This window comes from Schistocerca americana, chromosome 7 (genome assembly GCF_021461395.2).
Source record: "Schistocerca americana isolate TAMUIC-IGC-003095 chromosome 7, iqSchAmer2.1, whole genome shotgun sequence".
In the NCBI taxonomy this organism is placed as follows: Eukaryota; Metazoa; Arthropoda; class Insecta; order Orthoptera; family Acrididae; genus Schistocerca; species Schistocerca americana.
In genome coordinates, this window is record NC_060125.1 from 281,410,070 (window position 1) to 281,432,170 (window position 22,101).

General features: G+C 42.6%; 1 protein-coding gene across 1 annotated transcript in view; it reads left to right on the forward strand.

The window, feature by feature from the left end:
- Nucleotides 1-22,101, forward strand: part of LOC124622874 (furin-like protease 2) — a 790,830-nt gene that overhangs the window by 410,168 nt on the left and 358,561 nt on the right. Inside the window, exon 5 of the mRNA XM_047148668.1 lies at nt 17,577-17,711. Within this exon, the coding sequence (XP_047004624.1) occupies nt 17,577-17,711 (135 nt within the window). The remainder of the gene's footprint in view (nt 1-17,576; nt 17,712-22,101) is intronic.

Genomic DNA, 22,101 nt, shown 5'->3' on the forward strand with positions numbered 1-22,101 from the left:
CAGATCCGCTTCACAACGTCCGCTTCAGATTATCCATCATTCGTTCAAAAGTTGCTGGTGCATTATACAAACCGAACGGCATTACCTTAAACTCACACAGGCCCTCAGGGGTGATGACTGCAGTTTTCTCACGATCAGCCTCGTCTACTTCGATTTGCCAGTATCCCGAACACATGTCCATGGTTGAGAAAAACTTAACCCTCTTCAGACAATCTAGTGTATCGTCAACTCGTGGAAGAGGGTAAACGTCCTTTTTAGTTATCTTATTAAGCTTCCTGTAATCAACACAAAAGCGCCAACCGCCATCCTTCTTCCTGACCGAGACCTCTGGTGACGACCATGGGCTTTACGAAGACTGAAATATGTCATTCTTCATCATTTTCTCAACCTCGTCGCGAATTATTCAACGTTCCGTTGCTGAAACACGGTATGCTCTCTGGCTTATTGGTTGATGGTCTCCAGTGCTAATCCAGAGCTTCACCGTCGATTTGTCTAACATGCTCTTCACCTGTGGATTGAAGCATTCAGAGAACTCTTGAAGAATGGCAAGTAGCTTCCCCTGTTGTTCCTTAGTGGGACCTGGTGATAGTCGAGATAGAAGAACCTGTCTCATAGTGGTAGCGCCAATTTCGCCCACAGACTCGGCATCGGAGGTTTCTATGACGCTCAGCGTTTGCTACGCACATGCGTCTTGGAAGGATCTGCGACAACAGTTAACTATCCCCAATTCACCGAATCCGTTCTTAAACGAGACGACGGAGGCTGGGATGACCAAGTTATTCTTCAGTGGTCTGCTTCTTTTACATTCCACTGCAAGATTCATGGGTTGATGCATGGCATGACGCGTGACAGTTACCTTTCTAGTGCTGACTGCAGCAATGATCACTTCATCCAGCACACATAGTCTCCACACACTCGGATGCGCATCTTCCTGGCCACAGTATATCATCTCGTCTAACATAGTCTTCGAGCGACTACAAACTGCCTGAGAAGCTTTCAAAACGTCCCATTCGAGAATGACGTCATGACTACACTCTTGTTTTATTTATTTATTTATTTAAATGTCAAGTTCCGTAGGACCAAATTGAGGAGAAAATCTCCAAGGTCATGGGACGTGTCAATACATGAACTTACAACATAAAATGTAATAACAGATAAAAATAAATGTTCATGAACTTGAAAGAAAATCAGTCCATAAGTTTAAGCAAACGCTATCAGCAATACAGTGAGAATCATCTTAATTTTTCAAGGAACTCCTCGACAAAATAGAAGGAGTGACCCATGAGGAAACTCTTCAGTTTAGATTTGAAAGCGCGTGGATTACTGCTAAGATTTTTGAATTCGAGTGGCAGCTTATTGAAAATGGATGCAGCAGTATACTACACACCTTTTTGTACAAGAGTTAAGGAAGTCCGATCCAAATGGAGGTTTGATTTCTGCCGAGTGAAAGCTGCTTATTCTTGGAAATAAACTAATATTGGTAACAAGAAACGACAATAAGGAATATACACATTGAGAGGCCAATGTCAAAATACCCAGATTCGTAAACAGACGTCGAAAAGAAGTTCGTGAACTCACACCACTTATTGCCCGAACTGCCCATTTCTGAGCCAAAAATATCCTTCTAGAATGGGAAGAGTTACCCCAAAACATAATACCATACGACATAAGTGAATGAAAATAAGCAAAGTAGACTAATTTACGTGTCGAAATATCACTCACTTTCGACACCGTTCGAATAGTGAAAATGGCAGTATTAAGTCTTTGAACAAGATCCTGAACGTGGGGTTTCCACGACAGCTTACAGTCTATCTGATCACCTAGGAATTGGAACTGTTCAGTTTCACTACTCATATGCCCGTTCTGTGAGATTAAAACGTCAGGTTTTGTTGAATTGTGTGTTAGGAACTGTAAAAACTGAGTCTTACTGTGATTTAACGTTAGTTTATTTTCTACAAGCCATGATCTGAGGTCATGTACTGCTCTACTTGAAACCGAGCCAATGTTGCACACAACATCCTTTACTACCAAGCTAATGTCATCAGCAAACAGAAATATTTTAGAGTTACCCATAATACTAGAGGGCATATTATTTATATAAATAAGGAACAGGAGCGGCCCCAACACTGATCCCTGCGGCACCCCCCACTTGACAGTACCCCACTCAGATCACACATCACAGCCGTTATCAACATTGTGAATAATGACCTTTTGCTGCCTGTTGCTAAAGTAAGAGGTGAACCAATTGCGAGCTACTCGCCTTATTCCGTAATGGTCCAACTTCTGGAGCAATATTGAGTGATCAACACAGTCAAATGCCTTTGTTAAATCAAAAAATACGCCTAGCGTTCGAAACGTTTTGTTTAGCACATCCAGTACCTCACCGAGAAAAGAGAATATAGCATTATCAGTTGTCAGACGACTTCTAAAGCCGAACTGTACATTTGATAGCAAATCGGGTGATATAAAATGAGCAATTAACCTTACATACACAGCCTTTTCGATAACTTTTGCAAACACTGATGGCATATAAATAGGTCTAAAATTATCTAAATTGTCCCTTTCTGCCTTTTTATAAACCGGCTTTACTACTGAGTACTTTAATCTCTCAGGAAACTGACCATTCCTAAAGGAAAAATTACAAATATGGCTAAATACAGGGCTAACATGTGCAGCACAGTACTTTAGTATTCTACTAGACACTCCATCAGAACCGTGAGAGTCCTTAGTCTTCAGTGGTTTGATTATTGTCTCAATCTCCCTCTTTTCTGTATCACAGAGGAGTATTTCAGACGTCAATCTCGGAAAGGCATTTGCTAAGAAATTTATATGATTTCCTATAGATACTAAATTTTTATTTAATTCACCATCAATGCTCAGACAATGGTTATTAAATACTGTACATATATCTGATTTATCAGTAACAGAAATATTATTACTGCAAACTGACTTTATATCGTCAACCTTGTGCTGCTGACCAGACACTTCCTTCACAACTGACCATATGGCTTTAATTTTATCCTGTGAATTAGCTACTCTATTTGCATACCACATACTTTTTGCCTTGCTAATAATATTTTTAAGCACCTTACAATATTGTTTGTAATGGGCTACTGTAGCTTGATTGTGACTACTTCTAACATTTTGATATAATTCCCGCTTTGTTCTACATGATATCCTTATCCCACTAGTCAGCCAACCGGGCTGTCCATTACTGCTAGTAACCCATTTAGAATGTTCTAATGGAAAGCCACTGTCAAAGAGCATGAGAAATGTGTTATGGAAAGCATTGTATTTATCAACTATATTATCGGCACTATAAACATCTTGCCACTCTTGTTCCTTGACAAGTTTTGAAAAACTCTGTGTTGCTGTTGGATTAACTTTCCTACTTAGTTTGTAATTAAATACGACATTAGAGTACAAAAACCTTTTAGTGTTAAAATTTGTGCATCATGGTGTGAAAGGCCATTCACCCTTTTACTAACAGAATGCCCATCTAGTAATGAAGAATGAATAAAAATATTGTCTATGACTGTGCTACTGTTCCCCTGCACCCTAGTTGGAAAAAACAGTTTGCATCAGATCATATGAATTTAGGAGATCTACCAACATCCTCTTTCTTGCACAATCATGTACAAAATTAATATTGAAGTCACCACATGGAACTACTTTCTGGTACTTCCTACAAAGTGAATCAAGAACCCTCTCTAGCTTAAGCAAAAATGCTCTGAAGTCGGAGTTAGGGGTTACCTATAAACAACAGCAATTAGAAGTTTAGTTTCGCTAAATTCAACTAATGCTGCACAACTTTCAAATATCTGTTCAGTGCAGTGTCGTGATTCGTCTATGGTCTCAAATGAATTACTGTTTTTTACGTACAGAGCCGCTCCCCCACCCCGCAAGGAACTCCTTGAGAAACAGCCAGCTAATCTGTAGCCTGGTAAAGGAAGCCTCTGAATTATCAAATGATTTAAGTGGTGCTCAGATATACCAATAATTTCAGAGTTAGCATCTATTAGTAGTTCACTAACTTTATCTCTAATACCTCTTATATTTTGATGAAATATGCTAATTCCTTCTCTACTTGGAAACATTACATCCTCTGGAGGTGAGCCCTTAGTTAGAGGCACTTCCTTTAAGCAGGTACACCTATCAGCTGACTTCAGTCTAAAAAAGGTGCAGCTCTAACACCAACTACTATAGGAATTTTTCCTTGAGTGATACCACTACCACCACCACCACCCACTACACTGTCACCTGTAAGCTTAGCCAGCCTCCCTTTCCCATACCTGTTGAGGTGCAGGCCATGCCTAGTGAAACCCCATCTACTGATAGACCCAACTGGCACCACTAAGATGTGATCCACGCCCTCCGCCATCAGTGCCCTCCCCAGTCCCACATTAACGCGCCTAACAGCCGCATTAAGGTGAGGCCGGTCATGACGCTGAAACAGTTGCACGAAATGCACATTAGTACCACCAGTTTGAGTAGCTATCTTAACCAAGTCACCACTGATATCATATTCCCCGTCCCTATCGACACTGTTCCCTGCTCCACCTTCACTACCTAATCCTCTTTCGTAAAATTCTTACATAACTCCCTTATGCTTTCAGTCACCTGAGCCAACCCTGCACTAGGCTTCACAATGCTGGTGACCTGGTACTCACTCCCCAACACTTCCTGCAACTGCTGGCCCACAACTCTACCGTGGGAACTACCTGGCAGCAGAACCTTCTTTCTGCTAGACTTTGCAACTAACCTATGCCTCCTAATTGCTCAGGACTGCTGCAAGTTACCTACATCTACGGCTACACGATTCTCCTCTCCACTCAACTTTGACAGTTGGTCGTATCTATTGCATGTATGCAAAGTAAAACTGTCTGAGTACCTCCTCTTCCTAGCTACCTTCTTGCCAACTGCCAGTTCCCATTCCCCACCACCCTTCACCCTCCTCAACCTGTCTAGTTCCTCCTTTGCGCATTGTAACTGCACCTGAAGGGCACAGATCTTACGCTCCTGCTCCTCTATTAACTTGTTTCTACTACAGATTCTACATTCCCAGGAGAGGATCTCCCTAAAATGATCACTGGCTTCCCCACTGCATTCCCCCCAATGAAAATACTTTGAAAAATTCCCACACCGTAATCCACTACCCACAAACCTACGACAGAGCCCACACTTTTCACTCATGGTAAATTTTACAGTTACTGAAAAAAACTATACGTCTACGTTAGCAAAGTTCAGTTACACCAGTAGAACTATTTAAGAACTAACAATAATGGTCTCGAAATTCTCTGCCTACTAAGAAAGCAGCTACTTTTATTAACACTACTAGAACACAGCCGATAGCAGTACCAGCAAAACTTCACAAAATTATTAGCTACAACCAATAAATTAAAACTACTACTGTAACACTAAGCGAAGTTAAAACACTATATGAAAATTTTACTGAAATTTTTCACTAGAAAGAACAGTAAACGTCAGTTGAAAACTAAAGCACGAAAATTACTAACGACTTCAACACACTGAAAACTCTCTAAAACACATCGAGCGAACGATTACACAAGTTTATTAAGTCGTTATTTCGCCACAAACGGCACGCAACACCGCTAAAATGTATTAAATTTAATATCTGTATTACAGAGCACAAGTAAGTTTGTCAGTACTTAGCTTATAACCGCTACAGCTGCAGTTATTCGAATTCTAAGGGCTGTGTAAGGACACTTATATCCACACGAATGGTAGATCTTCCTGTAGGTTTTACATGTTTCCCATCAGCCACTTTGAGCAGAGATGTTTTGCTGTCGACGAATACGGTTTTCTGCAACTGGCGGCGGTACTTCACTGAAATGACTCAATATGATGCTACAGAGTCCACAAGAGCCTGGGCTGGTCGGCCGACCATGAGGATATCGACGTAGTTTCTTATGATTCTTTAGTGATCGACGACGGAGGATTTTTTTCTTCGGCTGCCTCACCTCCAAGGAAGGTCGCACCCTTTGGTTTTCCAGATTGCGGCGGCTAGGTGATCGGCTGGAGCTTCTAAACAGCGATGGAAACCTTGATCGGCGTGTTGGGCAGCGTCCTCTCCAGCGGCTAGCTTTCGGCGATGGTGACCCACGTCATCCTTCAGCCACATCTTCTTCGCCACATCTTCTTGTTCATCTTCGTCGTGCCGGAGTTGGCGTAAGCTAACGTCGGTCTGCTGTCTTCTGGCGTGGGCATCATCAAATATCCGCCACCTTTCTTGACAATAGCGCACAACATGTCCCGGTCGTCCACAGTGGAAACATACTGGTTGGTTATCCTGGGTGCTGCAGACGTCAGTCTTCCTTGGTGCCCAAAGAGGTTCCTCATGCGGCATTGTAGAAACGTAACTCCGCCTGGGTCTCGACTTTTTCAGCGTTTTAAATGGAAATGAAGGACGAGAGATTTGATTCAATGTCTGTTCCACTTCCTCCCTTATGACCTACTGAAGCGTCTCGGTTTTTTGCTCGCCGTGCAATCCAAGTGCCTTTTGAACTTCCTCTCTCACTATCTGACGAAGAACACTTGCGAAATGAGTTGCTTCCTGTATCACAGACATCGATACGACGTTAGGAAGCCGTTCAAACTTCTTGCATGTAATTCTTTTTTGATGAATCGTCTCGTTACACTGGCACCATTTTATGAAGTCGTCTGCTGTCGAAACCTCCTTCAGGAGCGGGGCTTGATACATGTCTTCAGCAACACACTTCGTGAGATGTGCAACCTTATTTTCCTCCTTCATTCAAGGACCCACCATTTTACAGAATTCCAAGACGTCTTGAATTTAGTTTCTCCTAGACGCTGTGCCCTGCACTTTAATTTATCTTTAGCCTTCCACTTCTGTCGTTGCGTGTCGCCGAAATACTTGCGCAGTTGCTCCTGGGATACTTCCCAGTTAGTGAATTTACCCTCGCTGTTCTCATACCGTTAATTGGCAGTGCCCTCCATGTAGAAAAATACGTTAGCCAAACACACGGTGTCATTCCATTTGTTAAATTTGACTATATGCTCATAGACCTACCTTCAGCTACTTGTTGGGATCTTGGCCATTGTCGCCAGAGAACCCGGAAGGATGTCTCATGTGGTGGCACACAGTTGCTGTCATCGTAAGGTCCTCTTCTTCTTCTGTCTGCTCCACCAGAATAATGTCACGTGGAACAAGGTGTAAGTAGATGAATGACGAACATTAAATTTACTTAACGAAGGTTTGTTCAGCACTTTCACATACAAGGGCGCGGAGCGAACTGACTTCGGCCAGAACACATACAGTATATATACAGCTACAGTCCATTCCAGTACAATGATTCTTCACATTTGTGGATACCTCCAGAATGTACTCGAATCGAACATAGAAATTATAACTGTACAGTTTAGGTAAGTTTTGTACTCACGACCCTCCATGCAACATTTGGGCATCATCACCACTACACCACGGTGTCCTCAGCTTCTGCTGCGACAATATATCCACTTTGTGTGGATGCATATCAGTGTTACTAGGAGCAGCGGGTTTTCCATCTATACTAAGCTTGATGTTTAATGTGGAAACCCCTTCGAAGAAAAGCATCTAGTGTCTGTGTCCTGCCTCTTGGAGAATAATCCACCTCATTCTGAGGCAGCTCATACGTTTGCGTGCTTGCTTTCCCAATCCTATTCGAGAATGATTCCACCTATTCTTTACGTTGATGTGATGCTCCATAAGGAATCTAGAATGATTTTCTTTGTGGCAGCGCTGAATGAATCCATTTTTGATGTACTGGAATGTGTGCCTAGTTCAGCCCCTCATGGTACGTCATGTAGCTCTTACCTCACTCCTTAACTCTAATCTGGTTACATATAAACATTCTTCTTCCAACCAAACATCCAGAGTCGTAGCAGCTTCCAAATTATCAGTCAGTGCTAACACATCCTAGTCATTCTACACGAGAAGGACTCATTAGACTAGCTGCTGACGAATTCAAAGTAGGCTTGGGCGTACTGAATGACGCTTTTGTTTCTACCGTCCTGACTATTTTACCGTCTCCACAAGGGTTGTCAGCCATCAGAGTATCCACTCGCCATTGCAAAATGAAAAGTAATGCCTCCACCCTCGTATCTCTTCGACAGTTGGCAGCATTGGTATGTAGCAGGTACTGGCTTGTTCCGTAGCCTCTTCTCTACAGCTCCAGTTGGCAGGAAGCCTTAGCATTGAACGGTTGTTTCGTTACAGTGTAAAGTATGGAACCCTGCGCTGATGGTCGGTCAATGCGATTTAAGCAACGTGCAGTCATTGAATTCTTGACAGCCCAAGGTGTCACCCCAAAGAAGATCTGTCAGAGAATGAAAGCAGTTTATAGGGATTGTATTGATGCGAGTACTGTGCGTCGTTGGGCGAGTAAGTTTAAAGAAGTTGAGGCGGAAACATCTGACCTGTGTGACAAACAAAGAGTTGAACGTCCTGTGACAGCTACCAACGAGTTTCACAAGAAAATGTTGACAGATTGATTCAGGACGATCCTCGTATCACACAGAGAGAAATTGCAAGCACAATCGACATTTCATAACAACGTATGGGTCACATTATTGCTTTACTTGGCTATCGGAAGGTCTGTGCGCGGTGGGCTCCTCGGCTGCTGCCTCCTGAAATGAAAGCGCACAGATTTGAAATAGTCCAGGAACTCTTCTCGCGTTACGAGACTGGTGACGCCTTTCTCCATTCAATTTTGTGACGGGAGGCGAAACGTGGATACAACTTTACGACTCGGAGACGAAACGTCAGTCTATGGAATATTGACACTGAGACTCGCCCCAGAAAAAGAAATTCAAGAGGCATGGCCACAGTGTTCTGGGACGCAGGTGGTGTTATCGACGATAATTTCCTCGATTGTGGAACAACAATAAATTCAAAGCGTTACGTCACAACGCTGCGAACTCTGAAACGACGGCTAACAGGGATCTGAAAGGAAGAGGGATATGTTTTCCTACAGCATGACAATGCAAAACGAAACATTTCGCGTGCCACCACAGCATAAATCCAGAGACTGATTCTCATCAAAGCACGGCATCCTCCATACAGTCCAGATTTATCACCGTGTGACTTCCATCTGTCCCCAATAATGAAAGACGCTCTGTGGGGACATCATTATGCTTCTGATGACGACGTTGAGAATACTGTGGGACTATGGTTGCGGAAACAGTGTGTCGACTTCTTCCGTGACGACTTCAGAAAACTTGTTCATTTTGGCAGAAATGTATCCAATTGGCTAGTGATTATGTGTAAAAGTGGATATTGGTTATTAAAGATGACATTCTAAGGATTATTTCTGCGTTTTATTTACTAAAATATTCCCATCCAAACCCAATTAACGAAGGTGGAGGCATTACTTTTCGTTCAACCCTCGTATAAACTTCATCTATCAAAATTACAATACACTTAATGTATACAAAAATTCCAAGTTAACTAGTACACTCAGAATAGCAATACTAAACGGCTTGCTAAAAGCCAACCACCTCGACTCCACGGGTTGATGTTCCTTGTGACCACAACGTCGGAAAATGTCCCTACTACTTTTTCTGACACTGATTACGTTCATGGCAATTTGTGGCCTGCCGAATTAAGTTGCTGGCATCCGGTCGCAAGTAGAGATCCCTATAACATCCGCAAAACTGAGACAATTCTGCAGGACTTTTCAGTTCCAAAAATCACAACTGCACATTTCTGTGCATGTCAATTTTCTCTATCAAACCCGTGCCCAGGGACAAATGAAACCACAAAATCAGAACGTTCATTCACCACACCTGGAGTGATGAAACTGCAACCCAGATTCACCGATGGCGCCTCTGCTGGAGCGTTCTCTCGAGGGAAGGCACCAATGCCGGCTCAGGAGACTGTATGTGTTGGTAGCCACGGCCGTTGGGGTCAATGAAGCTGCCGCAGATGTTTGTCAGGCACAACTCCTGCTACGTACCACACTGGGATGGATGGTGTTTACGCCGTCGTACTCGTCATGGCCAACGTGAAACGCGTTTGTCTCCACTACGCAGGGGCTTCAGGAACTGCAGAGCAGAAACAGAGACTGGAAAGCCCATACGGCAGGGTCGAACACGCGATCAACAAGGGAGAAGTTCGCCAGCTGAAGGCAGTCACCTGACACTTCACCCAGCAGTGCAAATTTGCCGAGTTGCATAAGGTCCCCCAGATGTCTGAAGCTACTGGAGACGTAATTATCGGAAAGTGAGTGGATACTGCGTCTGTTACTGCACCCCTGTGCAATTGTGTACAGAGAATGTCGACGGGCAGCTGATAACATCCGAGAGTCTGATTAGGGGTGGGAAGGGGAGAATATGAGAGCCTGCCAACCAGTACTTCTGCAACAGATGCATCCAGCCCCATAAATGACCATTGTATGTGGCATCCGGATGTCGCCGTTGGGTGGCAGCGACTTTATTTGTTGTGATTATTTTGTTTGATGAGCTTTTAATGGAACTTAGCCAGAAGTGTTACGTAGCCTAGCTTCACGCTTTGTAGGCGCTGGATAGCTTCTCCCGCTGCCACAACTTCCGCGCTAGCTGCTCTTTCATCCTGAAAGGGTCTTCTTTTGGTGACTGAAACCTAGGCTGAGGATTACTCCCCCTGTATGATGATGTTTCCCTGAGTGCCGCAAGGGCAGTTCATTGTACCTGACAGAGTTATGGTGCAATATACCTTTTAAATGTCTAACAGGAAATCACTTGGTATTTTGTTCACGGAATTTATATTACATTGCTCATTTGCACACTAGATGAATGGATAGGTCTTACGAGAAGCTTGTTAACTAATGTGACATATACTTGGCAATGTGTTTGACATGATAATTTTTACAACAGATTTAGTTTCGTAGGTGTATGTAAAACTCTTAGTTCATCGCCGGCCCTTGTGGGCGAGCGGTTCTAGGCGCAACAGTCTGGAACCGCGCGACCGCTACGGTCGCCGGTTCGAATCCTGCCTCGGGCATGGATGTGTGTGATGTACTTAGGTTAGTTAGGTTTAAGTAGTTCTAAGTTCAAGGGGAATGATGACATCAGAAGTTAAGTCACATTGTGCTCAGAGCCATTTGAACCATTTTTTTCTTAGTTCCTCACGGAATCTAGTTTCTAGGGAATTTATGCCAATTATTTTCTCAGAGGAATTGTTTTGTTCACCTTAGTTATTTATTTAAATCGATTAATGTTTCTCAGTGCACCTATAAAAAGGACAGATCTTAAACATTTTTACTGAAATAATGTCAAATCTAAATAAGTAATGATATTCTAATTGGTGTGTTCACTGCATATTTCTGTGTACATAATCTGGTATTTATTATTGTTATTATTTTCGATTACTCCCATTTAAGAGAGCGCTTGAACTTGAAATCCTTTATGATGATTGTTTATGTTTTTCTGGGCCCAAATTTTCTTCATGTGTTCACTGTGCTGTTTCTTTCGCTCCGCTGTCCATTTCCATCCTGGTCTCTTCTGTGTTGTGGTGTCAAATTTATGTTTTTTGATGACGTTCCTGAATTCAGTTCTATTTTCTGCATCGTTTACTGTTATGTGTGCCTGTCTGAGGTCCTCTTCAACTTCATTTATCCATTTTGTTTTTCCCCTGCCTGAGTTGATGACTTTGAGAATTCGCTTTGAAATTCTGTTTTCATTCATCCTGTGGATATGTCCGTAGAACTGCATTCTTCTTTTCCTTATTGTATCCGTGATCTTGTTTGTGTATTTATATAGTTCTGATGTAGGTCTCTTCTTCCAGATTCCTTGCTCTTGTATCGGGCTAAAAATTTTCCTGAGAATTTTCCTTTCTTGTTTCTCTATTTCTTTGATTTCAGTTTTTCCACCTATTTGTGTTGTTTCAGATGCCTCCGGAAGTACGCCAGTGCTGTAGTGCCTCAATTTTGCGTTAATGGATATGGACTTTTTGTTATAATAGTTCCACGTGAATTTATATGCTTTTTGTAGTTTTTTTACTCTTTCCTCATTGGCCTTTAGGTTGATCCCTGATGGCTGGATGATTTCTCCCAGGTACTTAATATGTGGTACTTGTACGATTTCCCCATGGGTTGTCACAATAGGCAATTTGTCTTGTGGCACTCTTTCTATGTACTGGGTTTTCCCATATGAGATTTGCAGGCCGGTTCTTTGTGCAATTTCGTGTAACTTCTCTATGGCGTTAGTGGCTTCTTTTCTATTATTTGTGAGGATTGCAAGGTCATCCGCAAAATCTACACACTTCACATTGAATCTATTATCTTTTCTAATGCCAATTTGGATTCCTTTGACTTTTTTTTGCCATGTCCTGATAACTTATTCAAGAATGATATTAAAGAGTAAAGGTGAAAGTATATTAAATAATCCAGTATAGTAGGACACTTTTTACGAAGGAGATCTGGAGTTGGTAATTACAGTTCGAAACCAGTAGTCTGAGGACAAAAATATTGTGCCCATTGACGTGATTACAGGAAACCTATTCGACATTCGGGTCACTGTTCAGTTGGCGAACACGTCGCAGCTTGTGAAACATAATTCTTTCTTTTTTGGCTAACATACGTGGTTGTGAGGGAGATATGTGTATAGACACGTGCTGTAAAAGTAATTCGTGTTTTTGTTATACATTATGTGTGTTCAGAGAAAATTGCCTCAACATTTCCTTCCTCATTTTGTTTCCGTATTCTGCAAGCCAACAACGCAAATATAAAATCTGAAACAAGTTACTCGTAACACACTCACACATTCTCACTTAGTCTTGTCGAATTTTGATCTCTGTAGGAAAGCTTACCACAATAATTATTAATTTGCAGTTACAATGTTATTCTCTGATCAACAATTAAACGGAGACTTTCACTGTGGTCAAAGAAGGCCCACTAGGCGAACTATAGGATTGTTTCAGTTTCTCCAAAATACCCGCGTGGTAGGTATCATTGACCAGCAAAGTGATTTCATGTCATAGGTTGTATTCAAGTGTACTGACAAGTGAGACTGACGATTCCAGCAGAAATGAAGGAGTCGGGGCAGGAGGTGGCGGGTCTTTGGAATTGCAATCTGATTTCGTGACATCTCCTAACGATCTCAATATTTCTGCATTTAGGAAATGCACATTAGCGGGTTAAGCCAATCATTTACTCTAATTCTAAGAAAACTGCTATTCTGTTTACCTAGTAAATAAACTGTGTCATTCTAGACTGCCTTAATATCATCAACAATATCGTTAACATTTTATTTAAAATTCCTAGTAGCTGTATGCGTATTTATATATTTCACACGGAATGGCTGCACCCAGCTTGGTCACATATGTACGGAAAAAAAACTTTTAGAGACAGAAAAGGTTACTGTGTTTGTGTGTGTGTGTGTGTGTGTGTGTGTGTGTGTGTGTGTGTGTGTGTGTGTACAGGGTACACACGCAGTTCATTAACCCCGGGATAAGTCTGTTACTAAGGAAAACCTTAATTAGGGAGAGCTGATGCTGATTATGTATTTAAGGAGACCAAACAGTGAAAGTCACCACTCTCTTGGTCACCTCCCCACGGCAGAAACAGCGTATCAAGTCTGTCTGCGTGTACATTAAATTTCCTGCACAGGTGTGAGGGAATGTTCTAAATGTTTGCGTAGCGTGTATTAAAGGTGTAACATGGCAACCAGCCCAGTATCTACCGACTGGGATGAGATAAAACTCTGAAAACCGACATCCAGTCCAGCCAACACACCGAACTCTGGTCGTTGGCCCACAAGACGGATTACATCCGCGGCCGGCATACCTCCCCGTCGTGGAAGCGTTCGTTTTAACGTACATGACAATCCAGGCGGGTTCTCGGAATCATGTTGCGATTGACCTTACGCAGCATGTTCTTTAATTTAACATACAACTAAAACTTGAATGATAGCACGTGTTCATTTCAACAAATTACTCCATAGTTAAATTCATGTGATTTTATAGCATAAATGTTTTGCATTTATCAATACAAGCGATGAAAAGCAAGTATCTTTACCGCTTTCAATTCAAAATGCAATCCGTGCTAAGATATGCAGTGACAGATATGAGAGCTTAGTAGGTACCGTGGCTGCGTATACGAAACATTTAAAAAAAAAGTGTTTGTGCAAGAACGCGGATATTATTTTCGTGACAAAAGAAGAAATTAGTAAAAAATCGCTTGAATACTTTATAAACAAATAAATTTTGTTTTCACAATTTGTTAACTTACAGAGGTTGGAAAATGCACAACAGAGCTAATAAATATTTAGCTTATTCAGCACAGCAGTTAACAAAAGAACATATGTTAAATGCTTGTTTTCTGTAAAACAAAGTAATAATAATTCATTTGTGTTTGACAGTAGACTGGTTCATTCACGTTTGAAACCTCCCACCTCCTATTTAAATTTAAAATGAGTACATGACTGGGTATGACTTCAGTATTTATGTCCTAAAAATATTTCTCTTATTGAACAAAAATTTTACGCTTCAATGAACAGCCAACGCAACCGGTTCTTTCGTTAACTCGCATAAATCTCATAGCGAGACGGAAAATATAACTGGCTATTGCAGTTGTGCTTATGGAAGCAAAAGTATGACCAAGACATTTGGTGATTCTAACGTAGCCTGCAATTGTGAACGCGTCCTCCATTATTGTCACATATGATGGGTCTGTAGACTGCTTTTTATAAAACCTAACACCTAGCCGTAACAGTGAGCATCACAAAAACCACTGTTCCGAAGTTCTCATCAGCTCAAATCTGCCTTGTGTTTGCAGAGACGTGACTGTAAGGAAATAAATATTCCATCTGCCAATGGTAGTTTACCTTTATAGCAGCTGTACTGTGATGAGTGAGCACATCGGATCTGAGCATGAAGAAAGTAAATACTTGTAAGTGACTTCTAGTTGAAAAATGATTAAAGCTAATTCGAAGCAACACGACAAATCAGTAACGAGGTTACATATGTCCACCAAGCAAACACTTTGTAAAACAATGCCCCATTTGATCAAAAACAGAACAAAATCAGCGTCATGTGATCTCAGAACCCCCTCATAATGTATCTTTTTTCTTTGCATGTATAAGCAAAAGATATTTGTTGTAATTGTGTCTGTTTGCCGGTGCTAATCTCAGGAGATACCGTAGGGACTATTATTTGATTTTTATTAATAGACAAACTGATTTACAAGCAATGTTTGTGTACATATTTCCGTGCATAGTGGATGGACGATGCTTAATCTGTCTCCAGCCGCTGTGAAAGTAATGCAATTCCCATCTAGCAGCGAATGGCAGAACTCTTAGGAAGTGAAGTTCTGAATACCGAAATGAATCTGTGGCCAAACCCAGTGTGCAAGAACAGCCCACTTTCTTTACGTAAAAGATACAAAGCTGCATCCCTTGCTGATGTCAAATTTTGTGTTTCACAACGGAACGAGGAACGACAAAGAAGGAAAACCCCTGCCTGACCCCATTGTTGCTAGAAGTGTACTCACCACAGAGCACAGTGCTACTCATAAATAAAAAGTCTGCAATCATAGCTGACGACGACAGAATCTTCTTTCGGATCCAAAAGCGCGAATTGTAGTAGAAGTCAGAAAGATAACAAAGTTAACAGTCAGATGTATTTGAGAATCGTAACTCATGTTTGTGATGTCCTTAGGTTAGTTAGGTTTAACTAGTTCTAAGTTCTAGGGGACTAATGACCTCAGCAGTTGAGTCCCATAGTGCTCAGAGCCATTTGAACCATTAAATGAATGTTTCAAGAGCAACTGTTTCAACAGTTATGAAAGCCTACACAAAACATGTAAAGACATTATCGTGTAAACGTAATAGTAGGCGCAAATCAAAACTAAATGATAGATTCTCGTAGATTAAAACTAAGTGTCAAAACATAAAACTACGGCAGCTAAAGTTAGTGTACAGCTCAATAGCCATCTTCGAGACCCCGTATCTATAGACACTGTCGGCAGAGAGCTCCATAAAGCAAATATTCATGGACGAGTTACCATACGGAAACCATTAGTAACGACAAACAATCCAAAGAAGCGTAAAACAGTCGACAGATAAGTGTTCAGGGTTTGGTACCCCGTCATAATGTTTAAAACTACTGCTTCTGGAGAAAAAGGAGACCCAGAAGAAGGCCGCTGCAACCTTCGCCGAAACGTTGGTTTTTCTCCAGCAGCGGTAGTTTTATACATTATAACGCGGTGCTATACTCAGAAAACTTTCATGTCGACTGAATCTGAGCCGGCCGTGGTGACCGAGCGATTCTAGGCGCTTCAGTCCAGGACCGTGCGACTGCTACGGTCGGAGGTTCGAATCCTGCCTCGGGCATGGATGTAGAGTGATGTCCTTAGGTTAGTTAGATTTAAGTAGTTCTAAGTTCTAGGGGACTGATGACCTGAGATGTTAAGTCCCATAGTGCTCAGAATCATTTTAAGAATTTTGAGTGACTCAGGGCCCCGGAAGCCTACGCAATTATATAAGCGTAAAACAGTGTGTCAGGAGCATAAATCCTGGACGGCTGATCAATGGAAACACGTCATATGGTCCGATGAGTCAACGTTTTCCTTATTTTAACATTGGGCCGGATTTACGTCTGGAGACGCCAAAAAAGCCTGCAATTCTGATTGCTTGATCGAGCGGTTAAGCATGGGGGTTGAAGTGTGATTGTGTGGGTAGCCGTATCACGGTATTCTGCTTGTCCCATCATTAGGCACAAAGGGTCGATTACAAGTAACGATTATGTGAACATTTTAGGTTATCAGGAGCATCCCGTGATTCAAACGTTGTTTCCCATCAATGATGCCACATTTCAGGGAGATAACGCACCCATTCACACAGCCAGGAGCATGCAACAGAACTGCAGCGTCTTGCCTGGCCTCACAGTCCCCGGACGTGAACGTTATCGAACCTTTGTGGGCGGTATTGGAGTCCAGACTCCGGAGCAGATATCTGCCTCCCTGGTCACTGCTGGAGATAGAAGAGGTTCTCGTCGAAGAGTGGCATAACGTTCCATTGGAACTATACGATCATTATATGCCAGTAGTCCAAGAAGAATCGCAGCTGTATTACGGACAAATGGGGGGTCCAACCCCTTATAAATAAACCATTCCCAAGTAAGGAAAGGTGTTTACATTATTTTGCCTATCCCCTATACTACTAGGACCAGCGGTCAGCAGAGGAAAGATGACGCTTTATCAGAACGTCCACATGGCCAAACTAACTCAAATCTTTGCTACGCGATCGTTCTGTAGAGCTTCACTTCAAACTCAGCATTCACACACACACACACACACACACACACACACACACACTCACATACTCAGACGTGACTTTTCTGACAGACGAAAACTGTGCTTAGAGAGTCTTTGCAGCTTGCTAGCGACCTATTATTCGCTTACAGATACTGAAGTAAAAAAGACCTTTTCTAACAGGCGACTGCAAATAATAACTGAAATTAAAATTTTTGGAACGTCACTGTATCTTGCAGTATCCGCAATGTATGGGAGATTTACCAGCATATGAAACAGAAGTTTAAATGACCCTTAGAGAAACTGTAGAGAAATTCTCGCTTGTTGCAGAATGGTGGTGCCAAGGGCGGCCTGGACATGAACGTGACGGGAGCCTGGAGGATGGGCTACACCGGCAAGGGCGTCGTCGTCTCCATACTGGACGACGGCATACAGACCAACCATCCCGACCTGGCGCCCAACTACGTAAGTCTCTCTACTCTTGTACCGAACGATTTCTACTTCCGTCCAATGAAACTACCCTGTAAGTTAGTGACGTGTAACATTTAGTAATAATACAGTGACTCCGTACACTGTTTTTTTTTTTCATGTGGACTTGAAATTGTCCATTGATAAATCTCAGTTACTGAGAATAGCAACTAATTGCAAAATTAGAATTAATGCGATTCGTTCTGATGCTTTTCATTTATACGTATTTGCTACAGTCGTTGTGGTTCCAACAGAAATTCAGTAAATCTATGTCTCACCTGAGACATTCCATTATGACATGTGGGTCCGCCATTAGATTCTGTGTTTTGCGATTCAGCCAAGTTGCGTTGTATGGATTCAGTAACTCCTTGGTGGACATATAGGGTTACGCGGCAAGAGAAGGCTACACACTGACCACGCAACTGGCTCCCAATAGCGCCATCAGGTTCACTTAGGGGAAACTGGTAATCAGCCCGTGAACTTGAGATCACTATCATGCTCCTCATTGTAGTATGATACTCGTGATATGATCAGTTATTCTATTGGAACTTGCCACCTCCGTCGAGAAACACGTCAAGCTTTAAGGAATGCAGGGGGTCCGTAATAACACACTTAAAAAAACAAAGGTAGGAAACAAGAAAACAACAATGCACCATGAAGATTTATCCAAATGGGGCGGGAATCGGTAGATATTATGTATATGACAAACGACGACAATCTTAGATACAGTGGCTGAATTATTCAAGAGATATTTTCACAAATTAAGTCAATAACGGTTTTGTTTACATCTGGCCCTTATGCAAGGAATTATTCGGTTTAGGAATGAGTGATAGGGTTGTTGGCTGTCCTGAGTGACGACGTGCCAAATTCTGTGCAATTGGCGCGTCAGATCGTAAAATTTTTCAGTTCGTTTCGAGGGCCCTGGCCATAATGCTACAAACGTGCTCAGATCCGGCGACCTTGCTGGACTAGGTAGGAACCCGTAGGCGTCGTTGACATGGAGACTCAAGCAATGTACACTGATTGGAGCACTCTGGAACGTTTTTCCGTGAGTCAGTACTGTACTGTGTCGTCAGATCTGCCATAAATCGCTAGACATTCTGCTGCATAGAGCTGGGTAGTTTCTGAACGTCCTCTCTTGTGACGAGATGTGGACGTCCAACACCGTTCCTTTACTCAAGATTTCACCGTCCTTCAAATCCTCTCGGTAGGTACTTACAACTGTAGTCTGCGAACAGCCGAAAAGCGTTGTTACCGAGATGCTAGTTCACGGCTGCGGACCATAATTCAGGGTCTAGTTACACTAATGTGACAACGGCCTGTGTTCGAAGTCGACGTGAAAGAACCACATACAGACAGTAGGTGGTGGAACTCGCAGTGGAGGCTATACAGGGTGTTACAAAAGGGTACGGCCAAACTTTCAGGAAACATTCCTCACACACAAAGAAAGAAAATATGTTATGTGGACATGTCTCCGGAAGCGCTTACTTTCCATGTTAGAGCTCATTTTATTACTTCTCTTCAAATCACATTAATCATGGAATGGAAACACACAGCAACAGAACTTACCAGCGTGACTTCAAACACTTTGTTACAGGAAATTTTCAAAATGTCCTCCGTTAGCGAGGATACATGCATCCACCCTCCGTCGCAAGAAATCCCTGATGCACTGATGCAGCCCTGGAGAATGGCGTATTGTATCACAGCCATCCACAATACGAGCACGAAGAGTCTCTACATTTGGTACCGGGGTTGCATAGACAAGAGCATTCAAATGCCCCCATAAATGAAAGTCAAGAGGGTTGAGGTCAGGAGAGCGTGGAGGCCATGGAATTGGTCCGCCTCTACCAATCCTTCGGTCACCGAATCTGTTGTTGAGAAGCGTACGAACACTTCGACTGAAATGTGCAGGAGCTCCATCGTGCAAGAACCACATGTTCCGTCGTACTTGTAAAGGCACATGTTCTAGCAGCACCGGTAGAGTATCCCGTATGAAATCATGATAACGTGCTCACTTGTGCGTAGGTGGAAGAACATGGGGCCCAATCAGTTCATCAACAATGCCTGCCCAAACGTTCACAGAAAATCTTTGTTGATGACGTGATTGCACAATTGCGTGCAGATTCTCGTCAGCCCACACATGTTGATTGAGAAAATTTACAATTTAATCATCAGAATCGAGGAAGTACAGTACATTCTGACGAAACTAAAATTAGCTCTAACATGGAAATTAAGCGTTTCCGGACACATGTCCACATAACATCTTTTCTTTATTTGTGTGTGAGGAATGTTTCCTGAAAATTTGGCCGTACCTTCTTGTAACACCCTGTATAAAGTGTGTCTGAGGGTCGCGAGAAGAAAGCATAGTCATTGCTCTAATGTGGAAACGGGGTGATATATCTGGCGCCCTAGAATACATTATCGTTTTCTTATAACCGAGGAATGGAAGCATTTACGAAACGATGAAGTCTGTAAACTGTTCCCGTGTCAGCGTGGTTAAAGGAACCAGAACAGTATGGGCCTCCATAGGAGGCGCCTGCTTCATGTATCCATGTTGATTGCTATTCATCGACGACGACGAACGCTGGAATTTGCAACTGGACGCTCACTGAGTGGCCAATGGTGGCCTTTTCACGTGAATCATTTTTTATGTTCCATCTACGTGAAACGACTAAAAGTAGACATCCAGCAGAAGGCCCAGTGCGAGAAAAGAACGTTATGATCTGGAGAAGTGACATTCCCTGGTTGGTCATTATGTAGGACAGAATCCAGCAACACTGCTGTGTAACCATCCTTGGGGGATCTCGCACACCCATATATGCAGTCTGTTCTTCCTCAACTAGTTGGCATGTACCACCAGGACAATGAAACATGTCCCACAGCACGCACTGTACGTGCATGGGTCGAACAGCGTTCTCTTCGCGTTTATATCCAGTGGAGAATCCGTGACACAACCTCGATCGGGCTGTTTACGCCATGGATTCTGAACCGAAAATGCTAACGCAGTTAACCACGACAGTTAAGTCGACATGGTTTCACGCCCCTGCCGGTATCGAGTCCATCAGTGACTCTTTCCCTCCACCTGTCACGGCGGTCCACACTGCAGATAGTGGTTACATAGGCTTCTGACAGCTGGTCACATTAATGTGGACCGACAGCGTAATCTGCCGTTGTAGAGACTGACGGCGGCGAATTCCCCAGTTCGCGGCCCGTATCTTACTATGCCGCAGATGTCCGATAGGCCACAAGGTAGCGTTCATTCTCAAGACAGGTCGTGATCTCAATGGTTTCTCTTATTGTTGTATATAGTACAGGTGACAATTTAGACGAAGAATGAGGAGAACCATTTTCCGCTGCTATAGGACACTGTTCGTTGTTGGTTACGTTAACACTATCTGTCCATGAGCTACACGAAGCCAATAGACTCATCGGTCTTAAATTTCGTTACCACAGTGTACATGCAGTGAGAAATCATTAAGACTTTATAACTTGCGCAGTGATCGAATCTCGTGGTCACCGAGTCGCGAATGCCTCTAAGTGAGAATAAGGCTGTAGCATTGAGTTAGATTTTTACGTTGCAAGCAGACATTGCAAAGAAACATGGACAAATCTAACGACGCGAGAGAGTGAGGAAAAGGAGTGATCATGTTTGGCTGTGCCTATGACCATACAGTGCGTGAAGTTGGTATTTCGCGGCAGACACACATGGCCATGAACACGTCAGGATAATCTGAGTGATGTGGACTGGGAATGCATTTCAAGGCTTGTAATCAAAATGACTGCACGTAGTGAGTGAAGCTACGTCGCACCTGTTACCCATACGTCACTGCCGGGAAGTGCTTTCAGTAAATTTTTGGCCTCGGTCATCTCGCAAGTTGTCATTCCTCATACAGGCGCTAAAAGACTACAGCAAACTTCATATGACCCGAAGAATATGTGACTGGTAATGCGAACACTTCCCCACTTTATTACATCTCGTCTGCCCCATAATGTCACCTGACTATACAGGGTGGTCCATTGATAGTGACCGGGCCAAATATCTCATGAAATTAGCATCAAACGTAAAAACTACAAAGAACGAAACTCGTCTAGCTTGAAGAGGGAAACCTGATGGCGCTTTGGCTAGCCCGCTAAATGGCGCTGCCATTGGTCAAACAGGTATCAACTGCGTTTTTTTTAATAGGAACCCCCATTTTTATTACATATTCGTATAGCACGTAAATAAATATGAATCTTTCAGATGAACCACTTTTTTGGCTTTGTGATAGATGGCGCTGTAATAGTCACAAGTACTTGGTGACACGTAACATTCCGCCAGTGCGGACGGTATTTGCTTCGTAATACATTACCCGTGTTAAAACGGACTATTTAACAACTGCGTAAAATG